This window comes from Centroberyx gerrardi, chromosome 9 (genome assembly GCF_048128805.1).
Source record: "Centroberyx gerrardi isolate f3 chromosome 9, fCenGer3.hap1.cur.20231027, whole genome shotgun sequence".
NCBI lineage: Eukaryota > Metazoa > Chordata > Actinopteri > Beryciformes > Berycidae > Centroberyx > Centroberyx gerrardi.
This window is the reverse complement of record NC_136005.1, coordinates 20,152,167-20,176,521: the sequence shown is the minus strand read 5'-3', so window position 1 is coordinate 20,176,521 and position 24,355 is coordinate 20,152,167. Positions and strand designations below refer to the sequence as shown.

The following is a 24,355-nucleotide window of genomic DNA, read 5'->3' as shown; positions in this document are numbered from 1 at the left end:
TAAATTCCTCATTTTATATACTTCCCCCAGATTTCAAAGTCTTGTCCAATAAAGTTTTAAATGTCATGAAGGACCTATAACATAGATAGTATAAACCGGAGCCAGGAAAACCATACAATGCTTTGTCCCTTATCTTTTTATCCAATAAAGTTTTATATCTTTGAATCAACTATAAAATGGTTTGGAAACTGTCAACAGGGGAATAATTGGCCAAGTTTATTGTTACCATTATATGTCCCCAAAGGCTCATTGCTCCAATCTGACAGCATTAGCTCCCCTTTGAGTAAATGAGCAAATTGTATACTGTACAATGTATTCCTTCTATAGGTCTAAGCGGTCTGAATTAATCAAATAACCTACATTCAATTTGATTGATCTATTACAAATGAGACTTCAAGCAAAAATGACACTTATGATATTTATTTATAATAAGGACATATTCATAGGTTGTAGCTCATGGAAGAATATTGAACAATACACAACAGAAATGCTGAATTTAAACCGTGCAACGCGTTCTTGACCTCTAAAACTGGCACTAACCTTCTGTCCAGGATTTCCGAGTTGCGACAAACTGGTCGAACAAACAAAAGCAGACCAGCATCTCTAAGGCGCAGCATTTCACACTTGGGTAGAGGCAGAGGACGGGCCTTTAATGACACACAGTCCCCCCAGTCACCTAGAATGAACACGCAGCGCTGGAAATAGACCGGAAACTCTGTCTCCACACAGGCCAGAAACCCGGTGACGCCTGCCTGCCTGTCTGCTTGCCAGACAAATCTTACCAAAAGCACTGCAGAGAGAGACGAACCCCAAAGAGGTGAACTACGTTTCAATCTTACCAACAAAAAACGATCAAACCATGTTATACGCTGCGCTATAATATTGACAAAATCATGTAGTGTGCACATAGCACACTTTAGTCAGCTGATGTGCTGTCCAGTGATGTGTGATAACACTGTAGATGGCAGAATGCCCATCCTTGGATTTCCAGTCCAGCAAAATCTCTCCATGTTGTGTACACTGTCTGCAACTATCAACAAAATACTATAGCTATGCAACAAAATCCTCATCAAAACATTCTAATATTTCCCTTGTGTGGGCACACACTCCCTCAAAGATCTTGAATAGGATTCAATAGGAACTTAACTAAATACAGTGAATCAAACAATAGTAACAAAGGACCCAGTGACCTGCACTTGTGTCAGGATTTAGATCCTGACCGTTATTGACCACGACTGCTCTGTACATTTAACATGACTCACAGGTCACATGGACAGTATTAAGACTGAATGCTTTCCTATTGATTGTGCTTCCCTACCAGTGGAAGCGACATGGCTGGTTTGCTGCTTCAAGAAAGGCCATTTCATACATCAAGTAACTCACCTGTGCCACTCCACTAAGACTCCAGCAAGCTCCCAGTATTGAATTCCACCTCCCAAAATGGATTCCCCCTCCAGCCTAAATTCCCTGGCTTCCACTAGTCTGCTATGACAAAGGGAGTAAAGGCAGGCAGCACTGGGGTTAAGTCTCCAGTCTCCTAATGAGCTCCTCTGTTCCAGTATGTTGCATAAACCCATTACCTCCCAGCACATTACCTCATTCATTTCTTATATGTGGATAGCTTCCCTCTCCCAAGAGCATGGCATTTCAGACACGGCTCATGGTATACTGTATGTACACACACGCACGCACACACACACGCAAGCACACACACACTTCTCCCCTCCCCCTCTATTATGCATCACAGTGCAACGTCTCACAGTAAGAGTCTATAATGTTTCTATTTCACATAGCCATTGAGTTGACCCTGAGATATCAGGCAAACACTGAGGAAAATACAAAAAAAAAACAACGAAAAAAACCCTCAGCTGGCAGGAGATATATTATTCAGAGAAAAGACAAAGGGAGAGAAAGAGAGAGAGAGAAAGAGAGAGAGAAGAAGAAGAAAAGCGGTGTCTCCTTTATAGCACTATTTCCTCAGTATGTGGCAACTATTGCCATGTAGGATGAAAGACGCAGGTGGCAGCGAGTTCCACTGAGCCTCAAGCTAATCTGGGGATACGATCCAGGATGTAAGACAGCGAAGACTCTCCATTTGCCTGATGTCGAACATAACATTAGCATTTTAGGACGCTTCAAAAAGGCATGCAATAATGAAGAGAAAACACATTTAACTTTCAGCTAACTAGGAGAGAAGGAAATACAAACGAACACACAGATGGGAGAAAAGAGCCGCAGCCTCTAAACCTCCGTTCGCAGGCATTTAAGCCACACTTTGGACAACGCTCATGCAAATAGAACAATCAAAGACACGAGTCCCTTTCATGTAACAAGCCACTTCATAGAGTGTTGCGTTGATTGATTGTGGATGCAGAATAAATCTTGCCCGTACTAATCCTCTGTCTTATCCGAACTAGAGAATATTTATGTCTGCGGAAGACAATATTAAATTACTCCGACAGTCATCGGTGTTGACAACAGCTTCACGTGTCATGCAAACCAACAACATACATGTTAGCTTGTACTTGCAGAAGGATTTATTCAAATTCATCGACACCTTGGTTGGAAATCGGTAAGCCTTAATTTCAATTCGGTGTTGGAACACTTTATTTTGTCACCATAAATCAACAGTGAGTCCAGAAACAATGGGCCTATTTTTCAACCTAATAGCAGCTCATTCCACACTGCAGAGGGAGACTGTGACTCTGAATAAACTACTCAATATGGCATGAGTGTTTACATGGATATCAATATTTAATCGCAGTTAGAGACAGCTACAATTCAGAGAGACAATGGATGGAGTTTATATGAATGCCATTGCCATGAGCCAAACAATTTTTTGGAGTTTGCACGAATTCCTTGGCACTTAAATGAAAAAATAAACAATGACATCAAATCAAACCAAGTGGGATTCTGACCCCGGAGTCTGTACCCAATAACTAAATCTTCTTACATTACAAGTGATGATGAGAATAACGTGAGATCCCGTCTCATGTTTAGTTGATTCATCACTCATTTCTCCCACTTCCACAGCATCTAGTGCCGAGGACAATGATGTCTGTTGTTGATGTTATTGTTTGTCAGGCTAAGTCAATAACTAACGTTTCAATCTCAGCCATTTGGACTTCGTTATAGTTCAAACCGCAGCCCTCACACATCAATCAAAGGAAACATTGTGAGCAAATGTGTCCCCTGTATAATTGCACACAGTCCTTTTTCTATCACGCAGTGACAGTATGGAGTGCTGGAAAACTGTAATGCATCCCGCGGTGAATCATTCTGTTTGAAGAGGGAACGTCTGCAATATGAAATCCATATGAATGTTTCACAACCTCGTCCAAGTTTCCATAAAAAAAAGAATCCTCTAATAAACTGCCATAGAAAATTGTCACCATCTTTCTCTTCCTTCAGGGGAGGGATGTGAGGCTTGGCGAGGCTACTGTCCTCTGCATGTGGTTCCCTGCTTTTCTCTTCCAAGGCTAAGTTAAAACAGAGCATCAAAATCCGAGCTTTAATAATTGAGGCAGAGACTGCAGGGTACTCTACTCGGGCCGTCTTGATGTGAAGAGTCCTTAAAAGATGCATGGATGCCTCCCCAGAGGGATATGGAGGGCCTTCATAGAGCCGAGGCTCCGTACACTTAAAGATTATATGTGCATCCTCTAAAGCAAGATGACCAGAAAAATGCTCAGAGGACCATTATTCTCCACACAGCGGTTTCAGGGACGGGCCCCAACCTGGTAAGATACTGTCAATATTCATGCCTCTAAATCAATTATATCCCCACCTACTTCAAACGCAAATCATTTGGCAAGCGAGACATTTTCAGAGTGACTTCCCAGACTGCAATAATTTAATGCAGGATGTACATACTACACAAAACTAGGTAAACAAGTACTTAGATACAGACTTAGCATTTGAGCTGATGTGATAAGGATTCCAGCAAACATAAATGTGTCAGCCGTTTACAGCAAACACATTCAGGGGTTTCTAGTTAACTCCAGCAGCCTTGACTTGAGCTTGGCTGTGCCTTTAAAATGTAATCTCTGACTCAGATGTATCGGTTTCTCCTCACCCCGCCATTAAGGCTAGGGCCTAAATTATTGATCCCCTGCCTTCATCAGCATAGCAGTCACGTCCGAGCGCAGGGGATCTAACTCTGGCTGTGTCCCCACGCTCCAGCCACTGAAATAATTAGGAGGAGTTCTCATTAAGGGAGAATGAAAGGTTGAGAAAGAGAGGAGGGAGAGCAGCCTGAGGGGCATTCTGGGTGCTTAATGTCTTCCCTTGGGCCCTGAGATCATTCTGATCAAATCCGGAGGCTATGTCTAAAGACGACAGGCCATACCGCAGGAAAATACACACACCGCGTGGACACAGCAACGCACAAATAATACATCAAGACAGCAAGAGAGAGGAGCAATGCATAAATAAAGATGTTGCGCCGTGCAACCAAATTAATAATAAATTGTGAGGATTGGGATCAATAGCATCAGCACATAGCCTCAGCAAGTATTAATATGGCAAAATAGGAGGCTACTAAGTATATGCTCAGAAAATTTAGCAGTGTGAATTGGAGCAATCCCTGCTCAGCTCCTTTTATTTTAGCTACTGAGGGAATCCACAGGGCTTTGGTGCCCCAAGGTAGTTTCCTTCTTAATGCTTTGTGAATCATACAACCAAAAACACACCAGTGTGTCTGTGTGTGTGTGTGTGTGTGTGTGTGTGTGTGTGTGTGTGTGTGTGTGTGTGTGTGCGTGCGTGTGTGTGTGTGAGTATGTGTGTACGTCTGCACTTGTGTGTTTATGCTGTATATGGGGTGTAAAATCTTGAGGGAAAAGTAAAAAAAAAAAAATGAATAATTGACAAAGAATTAATGAATGATTGATTTAACTATTTATAGGAGGCTGAACACTACATGTGCCAACACTGATAAACAAATGTGATGTGAACCAAGTACCCATTAGCGACAAAAATACCTTTGATTTTAGTCAGTCCAAACTTAAGTGGACCAAACAGCCAGTCCATACGGAGAGTTCCTCGTTATTTTTTCAGGATAAGAATACACTGCAGAGAAATTGCATTGTCATGTAAGGCTCAAGAAGAAAACATGAACACTGCCTCTAAACTGGCTTTGCAAAGGAACCCACTGACGAATGTGCATGCTACAGTAACATTCGTGCCAAAATGGCTTTTGCAATGACTAGTGAAGTCCATGAATCTTTTTGTCACATTGTGCTTTCACTGTCGGCTTGCCTCACGCTGCGACTCCTGAGCTTTCTAAGTAGCTCAGTGTCGAGGCCACACCCCTCGTTAGTGGGGAGGGTTCATTATGCAAATGATCCTACTGGAGCGGTATCAACGAGGCGCACGCTCCGTTATCGTTTTCTGCCGCCGGGGCTCTTCCTCTCCCCGATCGCTCATACGGAATCATGGCCTAATAGCATCCCATTAACATAATTGCCAGCACAACTAGTGTTCCGTGTCTCAGAGCCACTCTGCTGCTCTGCCAGCCGAAGAAGAGAGAAGAGGATGGGTGAGGGTGAGGATGGGGGGTGGAAAAAAATTTAATTAAGCCAACGCATTGGCCACTCCCTCCCACCGTAAATGTGTCTGTTTTCTTTCTTTTTTTCAAAGAGGAAGAGGGGGCAGAGCTTTTTGTTTTCAAGAGACCTTGAGAGTCTCCCTCCGCTCCTGCGAAGCAAGCAAGGTGCTCAATATTCCACTGATGAGCTCACAGCAGACGCCAGCATCACGTCCAAACCCAGTCTGCCAGGCGAAATAAAATCCCCATTATTTTTTAATTAATCCTTAATTAAAATATATTACAGCGCCGATTCCGCAAATCTCTCCTAATGTGAAAATGCAGCCCATTCAAGCATATTTACATATCTTTAATTAACGCAGCACATTCTTTCAGTCTAACAAGCCGTGCGCTTTGAGTACCAAGGTGATCCAAAACATCGCTGTAACTATGGCACATGCAGAGTTGCTGGGAACGAGGCCTTTCAGAGACCTCGGATACTCCCATAAGACAACAAATTGCCATTGCGGTCCACTAAGGACACTCCGCAGGAATCTTTGTAGCTACGGAACGATGGGTGTACAGTCAGTCCATTAAGGCATTGCAGCATCAGCTACAGCGGTGAGGGGAAATAGTTGCAGCAGGGAGCTATAATCATGTGCTGCGCTCCTCCTCTACGCTGCCATTACCACGCCCCCAGCTCTCCTCTCAGCACAGCCACCCGTGTTGCTCTGATGAATTGATTGACACCATTTTCCATCTTCTGGCGCTGTCAGAGAAATAGAGAGAGCCACACAGGGAGGCCTGCTACTCTGACACTCTGGCAGCAGCAGCACTGTGGTCATTTCTGAAGGGTTCTCCACTGGGAAATGTACACATACATCACAGCGCTGGCCTCGCTTAGCCCCAACAAGCACCCCATATAATCATAAAGTAGCACAAAGCTCGGTGCATCCCAAACATTAAGGAACAAGAGTGCCATTATAATAACAGCTTGCCTTACTAAACATGTAATGTGAAAAAGCACAAGCTTCTGATCAATCAAAACATTATTCACACTGCGCATTTCCCATACAAATGACGGCTAAATGCTCAACATAAAGGCTCCATCGCAAAGTATGTGATCATGTGAGTCTGAGGAAGCATGCTTTCACACTCCCATCTCACAGCTCAATAACACGTCTAGCCTCGTTACGCTTATCACAATGACAACTAAATAAGCACAATTAGCAATCACCCAGGCACCCTCACTGCTGGTGATTTCATTCACCAAATTATCTGAGAGATTCTAAATGTTAGATGCAACATTTTTTCATCAAATAACGGATGATAATCGCACAGAGCGGAAACCAAAAGGAGGAGAACAGCATGAACAGCATGTCAGCATCAGAAACAGCTCTCTTGTGATAGGATCCTCTCACATCAAACTCATGCTGCCATTGCTACAGTATAGACGTGCTTTGTTGACAATTTTCTTAATTCTTTCTCTTAAAAGAAAGAGTTCATTTTGTCTTTCCTTCTGACCATGGCGGCTCGTCTTTCCCTTTCACTGTCATCATCTCAACGGTCAGCAGCATACTGTATCAACACTTTCTCAATCCTAACCTCGCAAAAAACAAATTGGTGCCCCAAACCTTTTTTTGTGTTCACAAGCATGCCATACAGGGACATACATATAACCACGCACATGCAGACAGACACACACACACACACACACACACACATACAGTACATAGCCTACACAAAGTGTTTCCTCTCTCTTTTCCCAGGCTGTTTTAATTTGACACCTTGAGCTGGGGTAACTAGGTGGGGAGTGAGGAGCCGCAGAGGAATTCATTAGGCGCGCCACTGCAGGGTCCTGGCTCGGAGCGTTAATGACATTGGAGGATAGGGAAACGAGACAGCCCAGACGCAAAATGAAATAAACATGAGGACTGTCAGTTCTGACAGGCCTAGCAAAGGGGACAGAGTCATTTGGGCCAGAGACCTTCAGCCCATAAGATCAGACCAGACGGCTTATGGACCAAAACAATATTAGTGTGGGAGCGCAATCATCCTCACCAGGCCCTTAGATTCACACTGACAGTGTGTGTGTGTGTGTGTGTGTGTGTGTGTGTGCGTGCGTGTGCTGTCATTGATCTTTCTGGGCTTCACTCTTCATATCATTAAAAATATCCATCACTTGGCACTCCCGCGGCATTCAGATACACGGCTGCAATTAAATTATTAATGTCACAGCACCCCCATACAAACTGCACTCTTAATGTGCCTGGTGAAAGACATTAAATATACAGCAATCTTTGTCTGGCTTCACCGTGGATCAATTTAGATGACTACAAAAATAATACATGGAGAGAAAATAGGGATGCTAGCCATAGAGTATAAAGATGTAGGAAGGAGAGGGAAAGGGGTGCATTAGTCATTTGGCTTTCACTATTTCATGTCACTTCTTTGAATAAAAATGTCATGCACTGGCAGGTAGAACAGCAGGGAAATATGGACAAAATTGCCTCGAAAATGATGGACCTTTTGGGGTCTCTCTCACTCTCTCGCTCTCTCTTTGTCTCTCATTATACAAAGCAGGGTGCAAAGTGAAGTTTTGTAAAGCGAAATCCATGACTTGAGCTTCACTTGAAAAATCCAAAAGCTGGAGCTGAAAGTGGCATTCAGTGCCCCACATCCCCACCCCCACCCCCCATTGCTACTTTACAGATGCCAGTGGCACGCTGAATAGTGGGATACAAAGTGGTATCCACTGAAGCCCCCCAAGCCTGCATCTATCTTGAATTAGAACGGCATTTTCATAGGAATTCCTTACGAAATTCCCGATTCCTGGAGGCCGGAGCAACAGTTTAAGAGTTTTGTAGCGAGAATGTAAGAAGAGACTTCTCTGATAGCTACATGTGTACAATACACACAAAAGAGTGTTGAAGATATGATGTGGCTATACAAAGAAACAACAATGTATGCATAGAAACAAGTAATTCTTACTGTGCATGACCGAGTATGGTCTGTGCTTGTAAGGCCTTTTCATGAGTGCCTTTCATCCCCATTCCTCAAAGGACACAATAAAGCTGTCAGTCAGTATGTCAGTCAGTCAGTACATAGCCTAGTCTGTAATGCTCTTGGACTGGGATGGTCTCCTCTGGTGGATGCTCCATATCTGACATGAGCACTCTCACACACTGATGGAACTCCGGTCTCTTGCGATATGGCGACTGTGAATGGGCGGCAAGAGATGACCCTTCTTTCCAAGTTGCTCAGCTTCAAATATGTGGCACCGTCGCAGCAGGCATCTGCCTGGACAAGAGGGGTGGGGGTGGGGGGGTGGGTGCTGACACCTGTCTCTCCTAGGACAAGCCCCCCTTTGTGACGTGGGAGCCCGGGCTGGCTGTCGGGACAGGCCTGAGACAGATATGACAGGGCCGCTGACAAGGGCCAGGCTGCACGCTGGGAGCAACACTGCAGTCCAACGCAAACAAGTCTTGTGCTCTCTGCATCGGCCGGGCCTGCAGCTAGACCCACAGCTGGCAGCTGAGAAGCCTCAGCCTATACGCGCTGATTCACTGAATGGAAAGCCACTGAGTTCAGAACAATGCTAATCACTGTTGCATGGATGGACCTCAAAGATACAAATACAGAACATCAAATCCACCTTTCTGTCAATGTCAATAGGCTGTTTTCCACTCTGCCTTCAGCGTTCTCCAGCCCCTTCCCAAGACTTCAAATTCACCAGACACCAGAGCGCTCGCCTCTGCTGGATCTGTGCCCCCCTGCCCCTACCAATCTATGGCGAGGCACTGTTCATTATGTCAACCTCGCTTGGCACGCACATATTTCTAAGCGCCATTCCAAAGCAGACGTCTCCTAATTGTTTTCAGGTCTGTGTTGAGACAGTCCAAGGAGAGATGCTGATAAACACTCTCCTGGAGCTGCTGAGACCTCTCACAAATAGCTGCAGCACCAAACCCGCTTTGGATGTCTAGGTACAGTATGGGTGCGGAGGCATCACCAGCGCAACTCGCCTTGCTCTCTGACCACAGTCAGAACAATATGACAAATTGGCCTAGTTTTCCTTTTAATTAATCATGCCTTGCTGACAGCTACCTGTGCCACACATCATCATTAGTCAAGAGGAGAGGAAGCCCCAGCCACATATGATAAGAGAGGAGGATACACCTCATTAACTAATTTTCCGCCATTTATTTTTTTACAGCAACAAAGCAATCAGAAATAATATTTTACAGCCCGTACCTTCATCATGGCATGTGAGTTGATTTGCCTTGTTTTACAAAACTAAAGAAGTGAGTTTGTTCAAAATAAATCTTGAAAAATGTAGAAAATTGTTTTTAAATGTGTGCTTTGCTAGGAACAGGAACAAGAGACAATGCAAATGATCCCTTCCTGAATCCTATGTCATTCATTCAAGCATTCTACTATGTTTAAAGATTTTAAGCACACCTTAAAAAAGCATGCAAAACCAGTCACTGGATCTAAATGACTTCCCTCTGCATCACTATATTGCATCAATTCAATTATTTTCACTAACCTCTGTGTGGCTCTCTAGCCTCATTCAAATTGAAATGATGAATTTAATGAACGGGTGACACACTGGGAAACAGTCAACAGAAATGCACATGTGTGGCGACAAAAGTCATTGTTCCAGTCCCTCCATGAGAACAGAGGCTGCTCCTCAGGACTTGGGAAGCCTGCAGATGATTGACAGTTCCATCTTTATAGGGGCCATCCAACAAAAAGGCAGAGAGAGAGGCCATCCCCGCCCACTGGGCTGAATGTGCTTGGAGACCAGTCATGAACCGGTGAGATAAAAAAGGAAAGCAAAATCAACCATCTTAGCATTCTGCAGATAAATCATGATGCCTCTCAGACACTCTGACACGCAGAACAATTCTGCAAACATTGGTCTGACTCTCCTTTATGTTAGGGAATACTGATTTCATGCACACTCAACTTCTAATTGGACCCCCATATTTGTTTATCACAGTCACTTAAGGTTATAACTATGTCAAATGCCATCTGTTCAATACTAGCCAATCATGTAGGCATTTTAACAACTATCCATATATTGTACGTGTGCAGGGTTTGATGTAAAGTGTCTGGTCTTACCTTGCTCATAAAAGGATAATTGCTAGCTTCGTAAAGCAATAAACACCTCACTACACCCAAGATCTTAAATGTATCCAGAACAGAAAATAAGTGGAGCCCGTGTTCATAAGGTGGGTACAAATAAATACAGCTGAAACATTGTAGCGCTTCCATTTGCAAGGGGAGATATTTGGTGTGAGATAGACTACTAGCAGGTGGATAGTGGGTTGATGGATATAATCTAAAAACCTAAAAAAAAAAGCTAGTAGGGTAATAGCCTGTCCTGAACTCACACAAATAAATGTTGCACAGCCTGTGCTGACATAGTTAAAAATGAAGAGAAATGTAGCAATGTAAAATCCTCTACAAGCCGTTAATATTTCATGAATAGCCGTTCTGACACTGTCAGTATATACCTAATTTGTATGGCAAGCAAGGACAGGGAAAGAGAGAAAGCTGGGGAAGGGAAGAAAAAAGGGGGAGAAAGGGTGGATGGAAGAGCAGCAAGTAAAAGAAATAGAAGAAGATATAAGATAAGGAAGACAGTGAGAAAGAGTATTCAAAAAGACTTCAACATGCACAGAATTGGATGACAGTGGATTTTGGAAGTCAGCATGGTACAAAGAACATTTGAAATGGCCCATTTAACAGCACTGTACTCTACTCCCAGCCGATGCCACCATTTGCATACTTCATATCAGATGAAGATGGATGGCGGAAATCAATGTCATTGAGATGAGCATTTTATCAAGGTTATGCTATCCTCCAAACTCCTAAAACCTCTTTATCTCATCTCTGTCGTCAGAATATTAACTTATCAACACAATCTCTTTACCGCAGAGGTAGGAGACACTGCAGTAGCAATGCGAATTTATCAGGGAGAGAGTGCCAATGACAGGGTGGTCAACTGGTATTACATCCACAGCCTATTCAGCTTTATAGGCAAGTCCATGTTTAGTGTAACATCATTATATGTGCTCAGTGGTTTGATTCCCTGCAGCAGTCTCCTATTGTACCTTACCTCTCTCTCTGTCAGGCTACAGAATCCTTCCCTTTGTCTGTATGATTAGCTGCTGGCCCCTCATTATGTGGGTTATAACTGAACTTCCATTTCAAGCCTTTGTGACTCCCACCTTTAGTTCAGGCCACTAGTCATAAAAATGTCATGCCAGCTATGGCGCCGGAGTGAAGGGCACACAGGCCAGACTGAGATCTAACGGGAATCACACGCTCAAGGCCACACCGCCCCGGGGCAAAAAATGTCCAGCGGTCACAATTTGGAGACCGGTGAAGAATTTCTGCATACGACTTGCCACACGCTCACCCTTTCCACCCTTTCGCATCGGTTTGAATGTGACTTCCACCAACTGCACATCCTTTGTTTACTCTCTGCCGGTGTAATGTTGCACCGCAGAGAAAAAATGACAGACGATTTATAAAACAGGAAGAGGAGCTAACTACAGTAAGCATAAGCTATTTCTGGAGAAGGATCTCTGCAAATAACAAAGAGCTGTCAAACTCTAACAAGTCCGCGGTGACATAAAATCACATTTAAAAATAATAATAATAATAATAAAACGCCGCTTTAGACTATGTTGAAGTCATACCAGGTAAGTTTCAATAACGCAGAGAAACTCCTAGTCTTGGTTTTGTGTCTTTGATCCCACCTGCTGTGGCCCCTGCCGATGGTGCAGACGATCACACTCCATGATTAAAGTTCCCCACCATGTCGCTGGTGTCTGCGCTGGGAAGGCGTCCAAAACCACAATACAGTTCTGCTATGGAACATTTGTTTCCTTTCAGGGGGCGCAGGGCCCAACACGCTCCTTCTACATTTTTCTGTCCTGCCACATTGCATGACAGTTTATTTTGGGAGGCGCAGGTTGGCACCTGAGACACAAAGCTGACAAAGCACTTGGTGTCACTCCAATGAGGCCAGTTGGTGCCATGACAATGCCTCTGGCCATGCAATCCTACAAGATGGACAACACTGCATCCAGTATCTTGGCAAAACAGGAAAAGAGGCACTGGCTGTACAACAATTTGGACAATTGTACAAAAAATCTTAAAAGGGAATTAAGTGTAAACTCTAGATCTGACATACTTGATGTTACCTAAACATGAGCAAGTCTTCCACCTAAGATTATTAGACATGAATAAAATTTTAACTGCTGTGATGGACTGGTGACTGTGTCTCCCTGCCTTCTGCCCAATGCATGCTGGGATAGGCTCCAACCCCCCATGACCTTGAATAGGAATAAGCGGGTAAAGACAATGAAAGAATGAATGAATGAGTGAATGAATCAATGATTCAATGAATGAAAATCTGAACTGATGTAAAAACAAATTCTAAGATGTAGGCAAAATTCATAAATCTCACATTGTTTTTGACACAAAAGAACAAATCACTATCAGATTTTAAAAGATACTTAAAGCAAAATACCAGTATTTTTCACTTCTTTCATTGCAGCTCTATTTCATATTATCTTTAGGCAATTTTATACTGCATGGCTTGGTCATTATAATTTGAGGCTATAGGACCATTTAATTCATGTAGCTTGAAATGCCATGTGAAGTCGTAAAAACCCAGGAAATACTGAATCACTGAACTGTTTTTAGTTGGTACACAATATTTACTGAACAAACGTTTGCAGCTATCGGGTCCAGCAAAAACCATATGGTTCTTGTGGAGTGCATTGATTCAATAATACTACTTATCCAGGAACTTGCTGCCACTTATCAAAGCTTTTGCCCGAAATGAGCAAGGAAGCTATTTCTATAAATAAAATGGAAAGTGCTCAGTTCGCTGTGATGGATTATGGCTTTAGACTGACGAGAATGTCTGTCAACAGGGTATTGGATGGATGCCGTTCCAAACCAAAAGGGATCCTATGAGTAGTGGACTGTACTGCGACTTTGAATTACGCTACAACATGTTGCATGCATCGACTAACAGTCTGTGGGTTTAAAATAAAGGGAAAAATATTACTTTTAGCACAAAACCTACCAGTATTTTCCTCCAAGAGGGGAATAAGGGGGAATACCACTCAACAAAGACTCACGTGTTTGTATTAGATTATAGTATATGATGAATTGTATCTTTATATTATAGTGGTGGAGCTCCACAAATTATCCTGCATGCATCACAGTCATCTTCTCCATGTTGTCTAATTCATTCTTTCTCATGGAGCTGCACATCAGTGTGAAATCACAAATGCGAGGTGTGACAAACTCTTGTTTCTGCTGTGGGAGCCGAGAGTAAATTGTTCACTAATACAGATCTGAGGCACAGGGATGATATTTCAAAGTTAAAACGCCACAATATTCTCCTTTAAAATAATGGCTGTGCATGTGACCCAGTAACGCAATCATGCTTTCCTATAAGAATGGTGTAAAGTCTGCTCGAGCTGGTGGAATTTCCTTTACATTTACGACTAAGATACAGGCATTTAATTTCAGGCGTATCTCTTAATAATCATCCCTCTGAGCATGTTTTTATCTGAGCCAGTGGAATGACAAAGAGATGAGTAGCAGCAGTGGAATTGCAGCATGCATTAGCTAGGCCAATTATGAGCCTTAGTGGGATGCTTTATGTTGCCCTGCAAGGAGAGGTGCTGCTGTAGCTGACAGGATAGTCAGCGGATCTGTGGGCACCACTGCTGCCAGTCAATGACGACCAAAATCCAAAGGAAATATACAATGTACTGTATAAGTTCAAACGTTATATAACATTAGCATTTTGCTTACAGTTCTTTGGAAAGCACTAAAATGATATTATTTCATGATAATTTCATGTAGTGCTTCTTGGAGATAACTGTTCAGTAACCTTGTCTTATTGGGAGGAAGGCGGATTTCAGTTTCCCAGTAATGGGGAATCTGAATGCTTGACGCTGCTTTCAAGAAAATCCACTCATCTTTATATACCTGACACACACACACACACACACACACACACCGAACAGAATAGTGAACGCATATCCTGTTTCTGATAATGCAATGGCGACTGGGCAAAAGATAAGATTACTGACTGGAATGACTGCTTAAAAAATATAGCCTACACAGACACAAGCTAGTGCGTACATGTGTGCACTCACTCGCGCACACACTCCTGCAAACACACACACACACACGCACGCACACACTTGTACTGTAAAGTGACAGAGCAACTGCTTTACTGTGTTAAATATCAGATGCAAATGAAAAGAGAAAATCTATCATGACTCTAATGTGGCCTGATAGGAGGGGGCGCACTCTCCTCTGAGGAGCCGAGCGGTGTGAGGAGGGTGATGTATGGAGGAGCTGGATGAGAGGTGAAAAGCGTAGCGAGACGGACGAAGGGAGGGGTGGATTGCTGGGAGGGGAGGGGGGCCACGCAGTCCTGCCAGACTCCTGAGGGCCCAGGGCAAAAGTGGAATAAATGTTGATTAGTGTTGATTTTGTCCAACGAGCACCCGGCAACTGACAGTGGGACTAAGCTGCAGCGAAAGGGAACCATTAATCTTGGTCTGGTTTAAGTAGTGTATATTAATTTGTGTCATTTCCACTACGTGGAGAGAGGCCTCTCTCTCTTCTCTTTCTCCCTCCCTCCCTCAGTCTCTCTCTCTCTCTCTCTCTCTCTCTCTCTCTCTCCAGTGTTTGAAAGCTGTGGCAGCCTCGGCTCTTTCATAGCATACGTACAGTGGAAGCCTGGAGGTGGCGTCTGCAAGTAGCAGCAGGGGAGAGTGGAGGAAATGAGATTCCAAACACTACATTATGGAAAATGAACTCCTGGGGGGTTGGTATGGCAACCACATTCAAATGTGCCATTGCATGTTCAATTTAACGTGCATAACAAATTTGCGGACTTGATTAAATTCGTAACATATTAAGGAAGCCAGTATAAAAAAGGCAGACCAAACCTGCAGGGACCGAGATTGCAAACAGACCCTTGAACAGAGTAAATGGCAGAACAGTGATATTTAAGCAATCGTTTCTCGGCTTTGAGTACAGGAGCCTACAGTCTGGTGAAAGATTGAGGCCTATGCTCATTTACAAGTCCACTTGGATCTCGCCTTCATTCTGCAATCTCCACACTGGCAGGGCTGCTATGAGCAAAATGTCATTTTTTTATGAACAGCATTCCAGTGGCCTTGAGCAAATGGGGGGGGGGGGGGAATCATTAATCAGTTTAAAAAATCTGCTCAAAAAATCATTAATCAGTTCAAAAATATAGAAAATAAATACTGTCAGCTCTTCCTTTTCACAATGGCAAGGATAAGAGAAAATTATCAAGGTAGAAAAACTTATCCTGGAAAAAAAATAGATCACTTTCCTTGTAAATGTGATGTCAATGTTAATTACCAAATCGCAGCACAGTAAGATTCCTATAATTAAGCTCCTTAATATGATTAACATGTATCAATTAGGCGACTGACAATTTGCATAATGTATAATGTAACCACATTGTTCTATACTGTAATGGTATTAACACACCATTTACAATACTGTCACTCACTGAAGATACTGCGATTATGATTCTGCATCAAATACAATAAAAAGTCAGTAACAGCCTTATGATGGTTAATCAAAAGGCACATTGTCCCATTTTCCCAGTTGCCTATATCCTCTGAGCAGAATTAGACTTTGGCTCTTCCTCTCGGTGGATGATTAAGCAGAGAGATTGGGGAAACAGCTGTGGTGGCTAGCTTGGCATTTCTCTCCCCTGAATGCTGCTGTATCAGCATCAAGGAGGAAGGATAAAAGGGAGACAAAAGCTGCACGTATTAGAATCATCTCTCTGTCGGCCAGGAGACTCAGACGAGACGGGACGCACAGCCTGTGACACCGCGCTCTGTATCGGAGCAGACATCTACATCGCCTCTCAATTGATAGAAGGCACAATACACCGGTACGACCTGCTAGTTTACATTTACCTCGGCTCCCAACAAGCCCTGCGAACCTCATCCTGTTGAATTATAGAGACGTTCCTGCAGTAGTGATTATAGAATCTTTTTCATTGGAAAACTCAGGACGCACCCCTGAGCCAACCTGAAGATTTAAAAGACATGTTGAAATTCCTTTAGTTCGCCAGTACGCCTTACATTTTGAAGCTGGAAATCATACCAGTTTCTCTCTGGTTATCATGAAGGCCGACGAAAATTGTTTATACAACGACCGAGCCGAGTTCTTGCCTCTGCAATACAAATAGGCAGATGCCAGGCATCTGAATGGACTGACAAGTCAATGTAGTGTAGGCTTCCATGCAGCCTCCATAATCAGATCTCTGGCTCATTTCATCCCGTCAAACATTACTCTGCTGCCCTCTGTAAAACACCCTATTTTCACCCTTCAAAAAATAACATTACATCACTTGGCTAGTCATTTTTATAAATGGAGGATCCCCTAGGCTTGAAACCTTACACTATTCAAACACAGGCCACAAGAAAGCTGGCCTTTTGTTGAGGTTGAGAGAAAAAAAATTAAACAGCAAGTCAGAGCAGCACATTTACTGAGCAGCTCAGTCAAGGAGTGGTTTTGTTTGACACTGGTAGAGATTTATGATGTTGGTGAAGTGTTTACAGAGGTCAAGGCAGCTCATTTTCCAAATCAGTTTGTCAAGCATTTGCTTATCTAAAGAGGCCTTTTCATCAATCATAAAAAAACTCACGGTGAAAAAGAACAGAAAACAGTCCTGGTTGAAAATTTCAATAAAATGAAAAGATAATATTTGTATACACATATGATGCATATAACCCCTGAGTTGTTTCAACATCCACCTATGGCCATAGATAGATAGATAGATAGATAGATAGATAGATAGATAGATAGATAGATAGATAGATAGACAGAGACGCGGTTTGGATTGAGTTGTGTCGCATTTATTTGATGTCCCTATATTTACCAGCCTGTTAAGTTAAAGAATTCAGTTAGTGAAAGGTTAAGGTTGCATGGCCCAATAGCAGCGGAGTCAAATTGTTTGGATATATTTTTGGAAAGTCCCTGTGAGAACCTCTCCTACCAGAGGCTGCACTGGTGTTGCTAGGACATACGCTAACACAGACAAACCCAAACCGGGGCTGTTTTTACCTTTGCTCTACATTTCAGACGCACAATAAACTTAATATAATTTAATGCCCAGTCTCTTCTTCAGGATATACTGTGTTGCCCACAATCACATTGCTCCAGGAGCTCTGACGAACAACCAGGCTCATTTGCTTTAACACACACACACACTCACACACACACTCACACACACACACACACACACACACACACACACACACAGTCTCTGAAAAGTAACATTCCTTTCAACTAAAAAAGACAACCAAAATATGCCCGGAATGAAACTGGCCAAAGACGAAGCCAGTGTCTAAAAAAAAAAAAAAAAAAGAAAAAAAAAAGAAAAAAGTAAAGGACGCATTGGTTTAAATAAAGTGTTCCTTCCTTCTCCTTTCCTCTGGGGTGTAAGCGCACCATTGTGCTTGTTTATACTGCACAATATTTCTGTTGGCCATCCCTCACTGCATCCCAGTAAAAATACACAGAGTAGGTCAGAAGTTCAGGCCCTAGATCAACACTGGCATTGTGTCCTGCAGGTGCTGTCAGCTGCTCTGGGGACAGCCAGCCATGGAAAATATACACAGCAGAACAGCAGCTCTATGACTCTACACTGTCTCTACACTGTAAAAAGAAAAAGAAAAAAGAAAAACACATGGGATGTTTCTTATTACAAGGTTACAGTGGCACAAATGAAACTCTGAAGAGTCTTCAAAGCCTTAATTTTGACTGTTCTGTACTCAACTTTTAAAATTTTTAAAAGATGCAACAGGGAAAGTTGGGCAGTTGGCACAAAGGGAGAGAGACAGCAGACAGAAACAGGACTTCAGTTGGTTTCTCAGGTGACATCAGCCAGCACAGAAAGTACTGAGATAATTATAGTTAGGCCAGACTAGAGCTGAGCGTTTTATGAAGCTGAAAAAAAACTGCATCCATGATCTCTAAAAAAATTAATACAGTCTTCATCAGCTCTTAATAAGCAGTAACTACAAAAAAGTAAATATATATATATATATATATGTAGGTTTTTTTTTTGTTTCTTGCTTTTTTTTACTTTCAGCCTTTCGGTCAAACCTTAACCAATAATGACAAATAAGAATACAGAAAGAGAACCATGGCAAAATGACTAAGACTATCTCAATACAGTGACACCACCAATACTACGAACATCCTAATAAAGCCTAGTTGCTTTTCAAACATTAAGTACGATAGCTACCTACTATGCTTCGCCCTAACCATCAAAACTAAAATTTGACCTCTGTAAATTAGGCAAACCTAAACTCACAGCGAAATTAAAATAAAATTAAAACTGAAAAAATAAAGGGGGTCACAAAAATATTATAACCCTAGTTGGCTAAGTGTAAGCTTTACTGTAATTAAATTTCAAAGGGAGATTGAACCACTAGAGGGAGCAACAAGATGTGACTTTCTATACAAATTGCAAATTTATCGATTTATGGTAATATTCAGTGCAGGTCTAGGATCTTTTAGGATCTTCTAGGATTAATTTTCAACTGAAAAAATCTATCTTGGTGCATATTATCACTTTAAAAATGTCAAAATCCACACTATCCAGCCAGTGACAGTAACATTTACCACATTTTGAGCTCACCAAGAGAGTGAAATATTACTCAAAACACACACACTGTCTAATGTAATGTATGAATAGCATCAAACATTTTAATGCTTAAAAAAACATATTTTGAGAGCAGTAGAAAAAGTCTGTAGCCTACAGCACTCTATGTTTTATTTACACTGAACCCGGCAGTACTCTGTATTCTTATCTGGACTGAGGAAGTTGAAATGGTCTTAAGCACAGAAACTGATTTAACCGTGGTGATCATAATGATTTTTAGACTTTGACAGCAAGTCTACAACAGCAAATGATCGCATGCTAAATAGGAACCTTATTCCAAATGTAAAATACTAACTTTTGTTAACTCTCTAATTTGTTTTTATTCTATTGCAAACTTCACGATATGAAAGTGATATGAAACAAAAATAATCAACTTCCACATTATACCTAAATTACAGAAACACTAGGGTATAAATTGTAAAAGTAAAAATGTCCAACTAACTAAAAGTTGCAACAAAGTTAACTGGATGTAATTAAAGCATACAATGCTACTATTATCATACAATGATAATAAATGCTTTCAGTGCTGATGTGATACATAAAGTCTACCAAAGCAAGACAAGCACCATATCTCTTCTGTAAAGTGCCATAACCTGCGCCATGTATTTATGGGTTGCCAGCTGAAAGAGAAAAGAATGGGTGTGCAGCCAGGAAGAGGTCCAAGTTACTTTGTACTCTCAGCAGAGCCGAACTTTGGATGAACTCCGAGAAGCGCCAGGGAGTAAAACACTATGCATAACTGTGTCACTCCCCCTCCAAAAACCTACCAAGACAACAAAAAAGAAGAGAGAGCCAGCAGGCTTCAAAAGGCCCCCTGCTCTCCTGAGGCAGTGGCCGATTCAAGATAAACTACGGGGCTTGAGGGCAGGCAGCGAGGTGAACTTCAATGAAAACCTCAATGAAAACATCAATGAAAACATCATGCAAGGTTGGGATCACACGCAAGAAAGAATATAAACAACTCCAGTCATCACTGCCACAAACGTGAAGTATGAGCAAGTGCAACTTTGGAGATAATGAAAATGATATCTCATTTATCCTCCAACCATTCCATTTTATTTCATGCACTAATGACTGTGAAACACAGAAAGCGCTGCATTTGACATTAAACTGGCCAACTATAGCAATTCAATATCTCACCACTGTAAGTTTTGAAGAGTCCTACACCACATCAGTCTAAAGACGGGAAAATAAAAGATGAGATGCACGCTATCAATCTGAAGTGCACTGAATTCTATCTGTGCCAATTTCAAAAATGTCACAGGGAAAACGATTTGGAAACATGACTTACGCCCCCCATGTTATGTTATTTCTCTCCTAGCAATTATTTTGGTGACATGCTCTCTCACAACTGCTTTAATAGAGAGACACAATACAGAATAGAATGAGACATATTCACCAGACTTGACAGTTAACTCACAAGGGGAGACATCACAATGCATGTGGCAATTTTGCTCAATACTCTCTATTATCCAACAATGACATCAAAACCTTATTCATATGTTGACACAATAATTGATAAGGACTGTTTAGAGGTAATTGTCCACTGTTCCTATTGTGCAATCGCTAAAACATGCAGTATTTATAAAGGAGGAAACACATGTCTGCCATGTCAGTGGGATTTATATGGCAAATTGTGTAGTGACTGAATATCCAGCATCAAGTTCTACAATGTGAATTTAAGTCTGAATAGCAAATTACCCTTTGATGATAAAATAGCCCACACACAATTGTTACTGTGCTTCTCTTGAAACACACATTTTGGCATTTTTTTAGCTAAATGTTCTATTGGTGAAAAAATGATGTGTGTTCAGTATTTGTGTGCATTTTAGCCGCTTAAGGTGACTTATAGGCTTTGCTGTTAGACAATATAGACACATTATGCTATCAGTGCAGTGGATACGTTTCCCATCCCAAGGTTATCTTGGCACAGGATAGCAATGAATGAATGCAATGAACTCGGGTGAAAATTTGAACTTACCTGTTTTTTCTTTGATTTCACACAAGACATTGAAAAGAGCAGGCTTCATTCTGTGACAATTCAAAGCATGTTTCCTGCAACATAAAAGTGGCTTTATAAGCAACCTCAGTGCAAGTCAGAGAAAAGTATCTGTTATCTAGCCTGTTCTACCTCTAAATTATGTACACAAGGCTGTATATGATATTTTTGTATTTCATTTTATTTCAGATAACAACATGCTATTGCACGTTATTTGGTTACAAGGCACAGCTGATATTACTGCTGAATAACACCTATAAGGTATATAGAACATGTGTGCCCCAGTTTAATTGGTGTAAAATGATTTTAACTATAGCCATTTCAACGACACATAGTAAAGACAGGATCACTGATATAAAAACAATAATAAAACAGTAATTATAAAAAATGTTACAACGCCCCAGTCTGCACTAAAACCTCGGCGATAAGTCATTATATTTAGGCTTATATATTGTCTTATTGACTATCATAAAATAATATATTTAAGATATAGAACGCTTTTTGTGGTTGAGGTTGTTGATCATTGGTTGCTTTTACCTCTGTAGGCTGCCTACTGTCAAGAAAAAAAATTATAAAAGATATATAAATAAAAATGTAGAGTCATGTTTTAACATATTGTCAGTCACTTGGAGATTTATTCAATTTAATAAGGACTACACAAGATGGATGAAACCTTGAATTATAGCAAAAGTAAGAAAGTTGCATTGCATTTGCCCACCACGTTGTAAACACGCCAGGCAGGACTTTGAGTCAGTTCAGAGAGACTCAAGAATTACATTTCTTATTTAGTAAATTAAATATCAGCTTTATTTGTTTTATCTTGTAAATGCGCCTTTACTGAATAAAGGTGTATTTCAAAAATAGTCTCAATACACGTTGGCAACACTAATAGGCACCATAAGAATAATTCATAAAATCGGCTACTTTAGATGTCAGATTTGTTGTCACATCGTTTCTCCCTTTGAGGAGCGTGGCTGTCAAGTTATTCAAATGTGAACCAAAACTAGTGATTTAAGTTTAAGTGCTGCAGTACATGCCATCGTTGTTTTCCACTGTTTTTGTCTGGTTTTGGACAAGGCTATGCCAAGCGCGTGTGCGTATTCAGTTCCATGAACACCGCACTGTATTTTAAAAACAGAAATTTCGCTAAATTATGATTTTTTTCTTCCTTTTTAAAAATTTAATTTCATCTAGTTTGCCACCTCGTTATAGGCTACGAATCAGCGCATATCTGTGCCACCTTACCTGGCTTGGGCTTCGTCCAGACTTTGATCTGTGATGGTCATAATTTGCTGTAAAATGTCTCCAATGTCCTGCTTTCTTCCATCGCCGTCTGTTCCTCCGGTGCCTTCCTGCATATGCTGCGACAGGCCGGGGTGCCCTGCCATGCCTACCCCCGTATGAGAGTGCATCAACCTCGGCTGCTCGTCCATCTCTTCCCTCTATCTAAATTCTCTGTGTCAAATCTCGCAGAAATCCCGCACACACACACAAAAAAATCCCGACAGCGGCTTTAATATTGCGTACACCCGGTTCCTCGCAGGGTTTTCTGGTGCTGCTGGCTCGCCGAGGAGCGCGGAGTGTCGGCGGGGAAGCGGAGAAACGAGCCCTCTTGCTCTGGCTGTCTCTCTCCCAGCTGGTCGGAGCTGAATGTGAAATCTGATCTGAACTGCTGCTGCCTTCACTGGAGTAGGGTGTGCGTAAAAAGAGATAGGCTGGTTTATACTACAAATATGAACTAGGACACGTTTCTGTTGTAATGTGGCGCAGTGATCCAAACCCCAACCCCTCTTTCTGCCAAACAGACTACGTCGTGAATAAAAAAAAAAGTGGCTTTGAGAAATAAGAACTGTGGGTTAATTAGACTCACTCCATCCTCTTGCTTTTGTCATGTACAGTACAGGCTGGGCAAGCAGCAGATAGCAAAGAGCACGAGAGTCAGACTCCGCCTACGCGACATGATTGGGAATATAAGACCATTTAGCCCCACCTTGAGGTGCCTCTCATGAAACGTCGATCATTGGACTGTAAAGGTGGGATGCAGAGGAGAAGCTGGGAGATGTGGCTGCCTTACAAGCAGGGAGACAGTATGGAGTGGCAACACAGTGATGGATAGAGCCTGAACTCCAAATAAATAATAGTGGCTGACACGAGAGGTCTGCTTTAGTCTCCCCCTCTGACCTCAGCCAGATCCCCCATTTGCTCCACAGGAGACCATTTCATTTCCCATGCTATTGCCAAGAAATAGATTGATCCAAGGTACACTAATCAAAACAATTGACCGCCCCCTTTCATTTGTGAAAATTATTAGTTAGGTAATGCGTTTTAAGATTAATGGCAGGAAAAATCCATCTACTGATGGGAGTAATCACATAATGAAAAACACCTTTGCGATATCAATAATAACGTTAACATTGCATTTTGATACCACATGATATCACGATATTATACTTGCTGTATAATCATGATATTATCTGTACAATGTGCTTATTTTGTGCACTATACTTGGGTTGGGGAACATTGTTTATTTTTTCAGGTATGTTGGAGGGCTTCGCTTGGCTGACTTTGGCAGGGTCCTCCTAATGTAAGGCGGTGACCCATGTTGCGCAGCCAAGCAGCAAGGCCTGAGTGTGTCTGGCCAGGCTGAAAAGTGCCCTTCAGGCCCAGTGCAGCCTCACTGCCGCTGCTCCCCCTGCTACTGAGAGCCATTCAGAGGGAAGAGAGGAGGAGGGGCAACAAGCTCTCCAGTGTGGAACTAAAGTATGAACAGTGCTGTGCAAACCATCCAGCTAGATGTAGACATGTGTGACACACATAATCAAGGACGTATGTAAATACTTGACAGTGTCACAGTGTTTTATTGAGAGCAGAAGTCTCAAATCAGGTTTGCACTCTATTATAGATGGACTAAAATTAGATGTTGACAACTGTTAGTCCTGTCCAGGACATGATTTCATTTCCCCTGCTATGATTTCAGTTCAACTTAAAGATTTCACTAACCGAAACACCTTAGAAATGGAGGCCATCTGAAACAATGCATTGTTCAGAATACTGA

The 24,355-nt window shown here is 42.0% G+C and overlaps 1 protein-coding gene across 4 annotated transcripts in view; it reads right to left on the bottom strand.

The window, feature by feature from the left end:
* The window catches only part of LOC139915544 (pre-B-cell leukemia transcription factor 1), a 48,104-nt gene extending 25,371 nt beyond the window's left edge, over nt 1–22,733 (bottom strand). For all 4 annotated transcript variants that reach the window (XM_071904194.2, XM_071904196.2, XM_071904197.2 and 1 more), the window contains exons 1-2: nt 22,546–22,733; nt 21,283–21,356 (exon numbers count right to left, since the gene is read on the bottom strand). In XM_071904194.2, coding sequence (XP_071760295.1) covers nt 21,283–21,356; nt 22,546–22,733 — 262 coding nt within the window. The remainder of the gene's footprint in view (nt 1–21,282; nt 21,357–22,545) is intronic.
* Nucleotides 22,734–24,355: the final 1,622 nt, after the last annotated feature.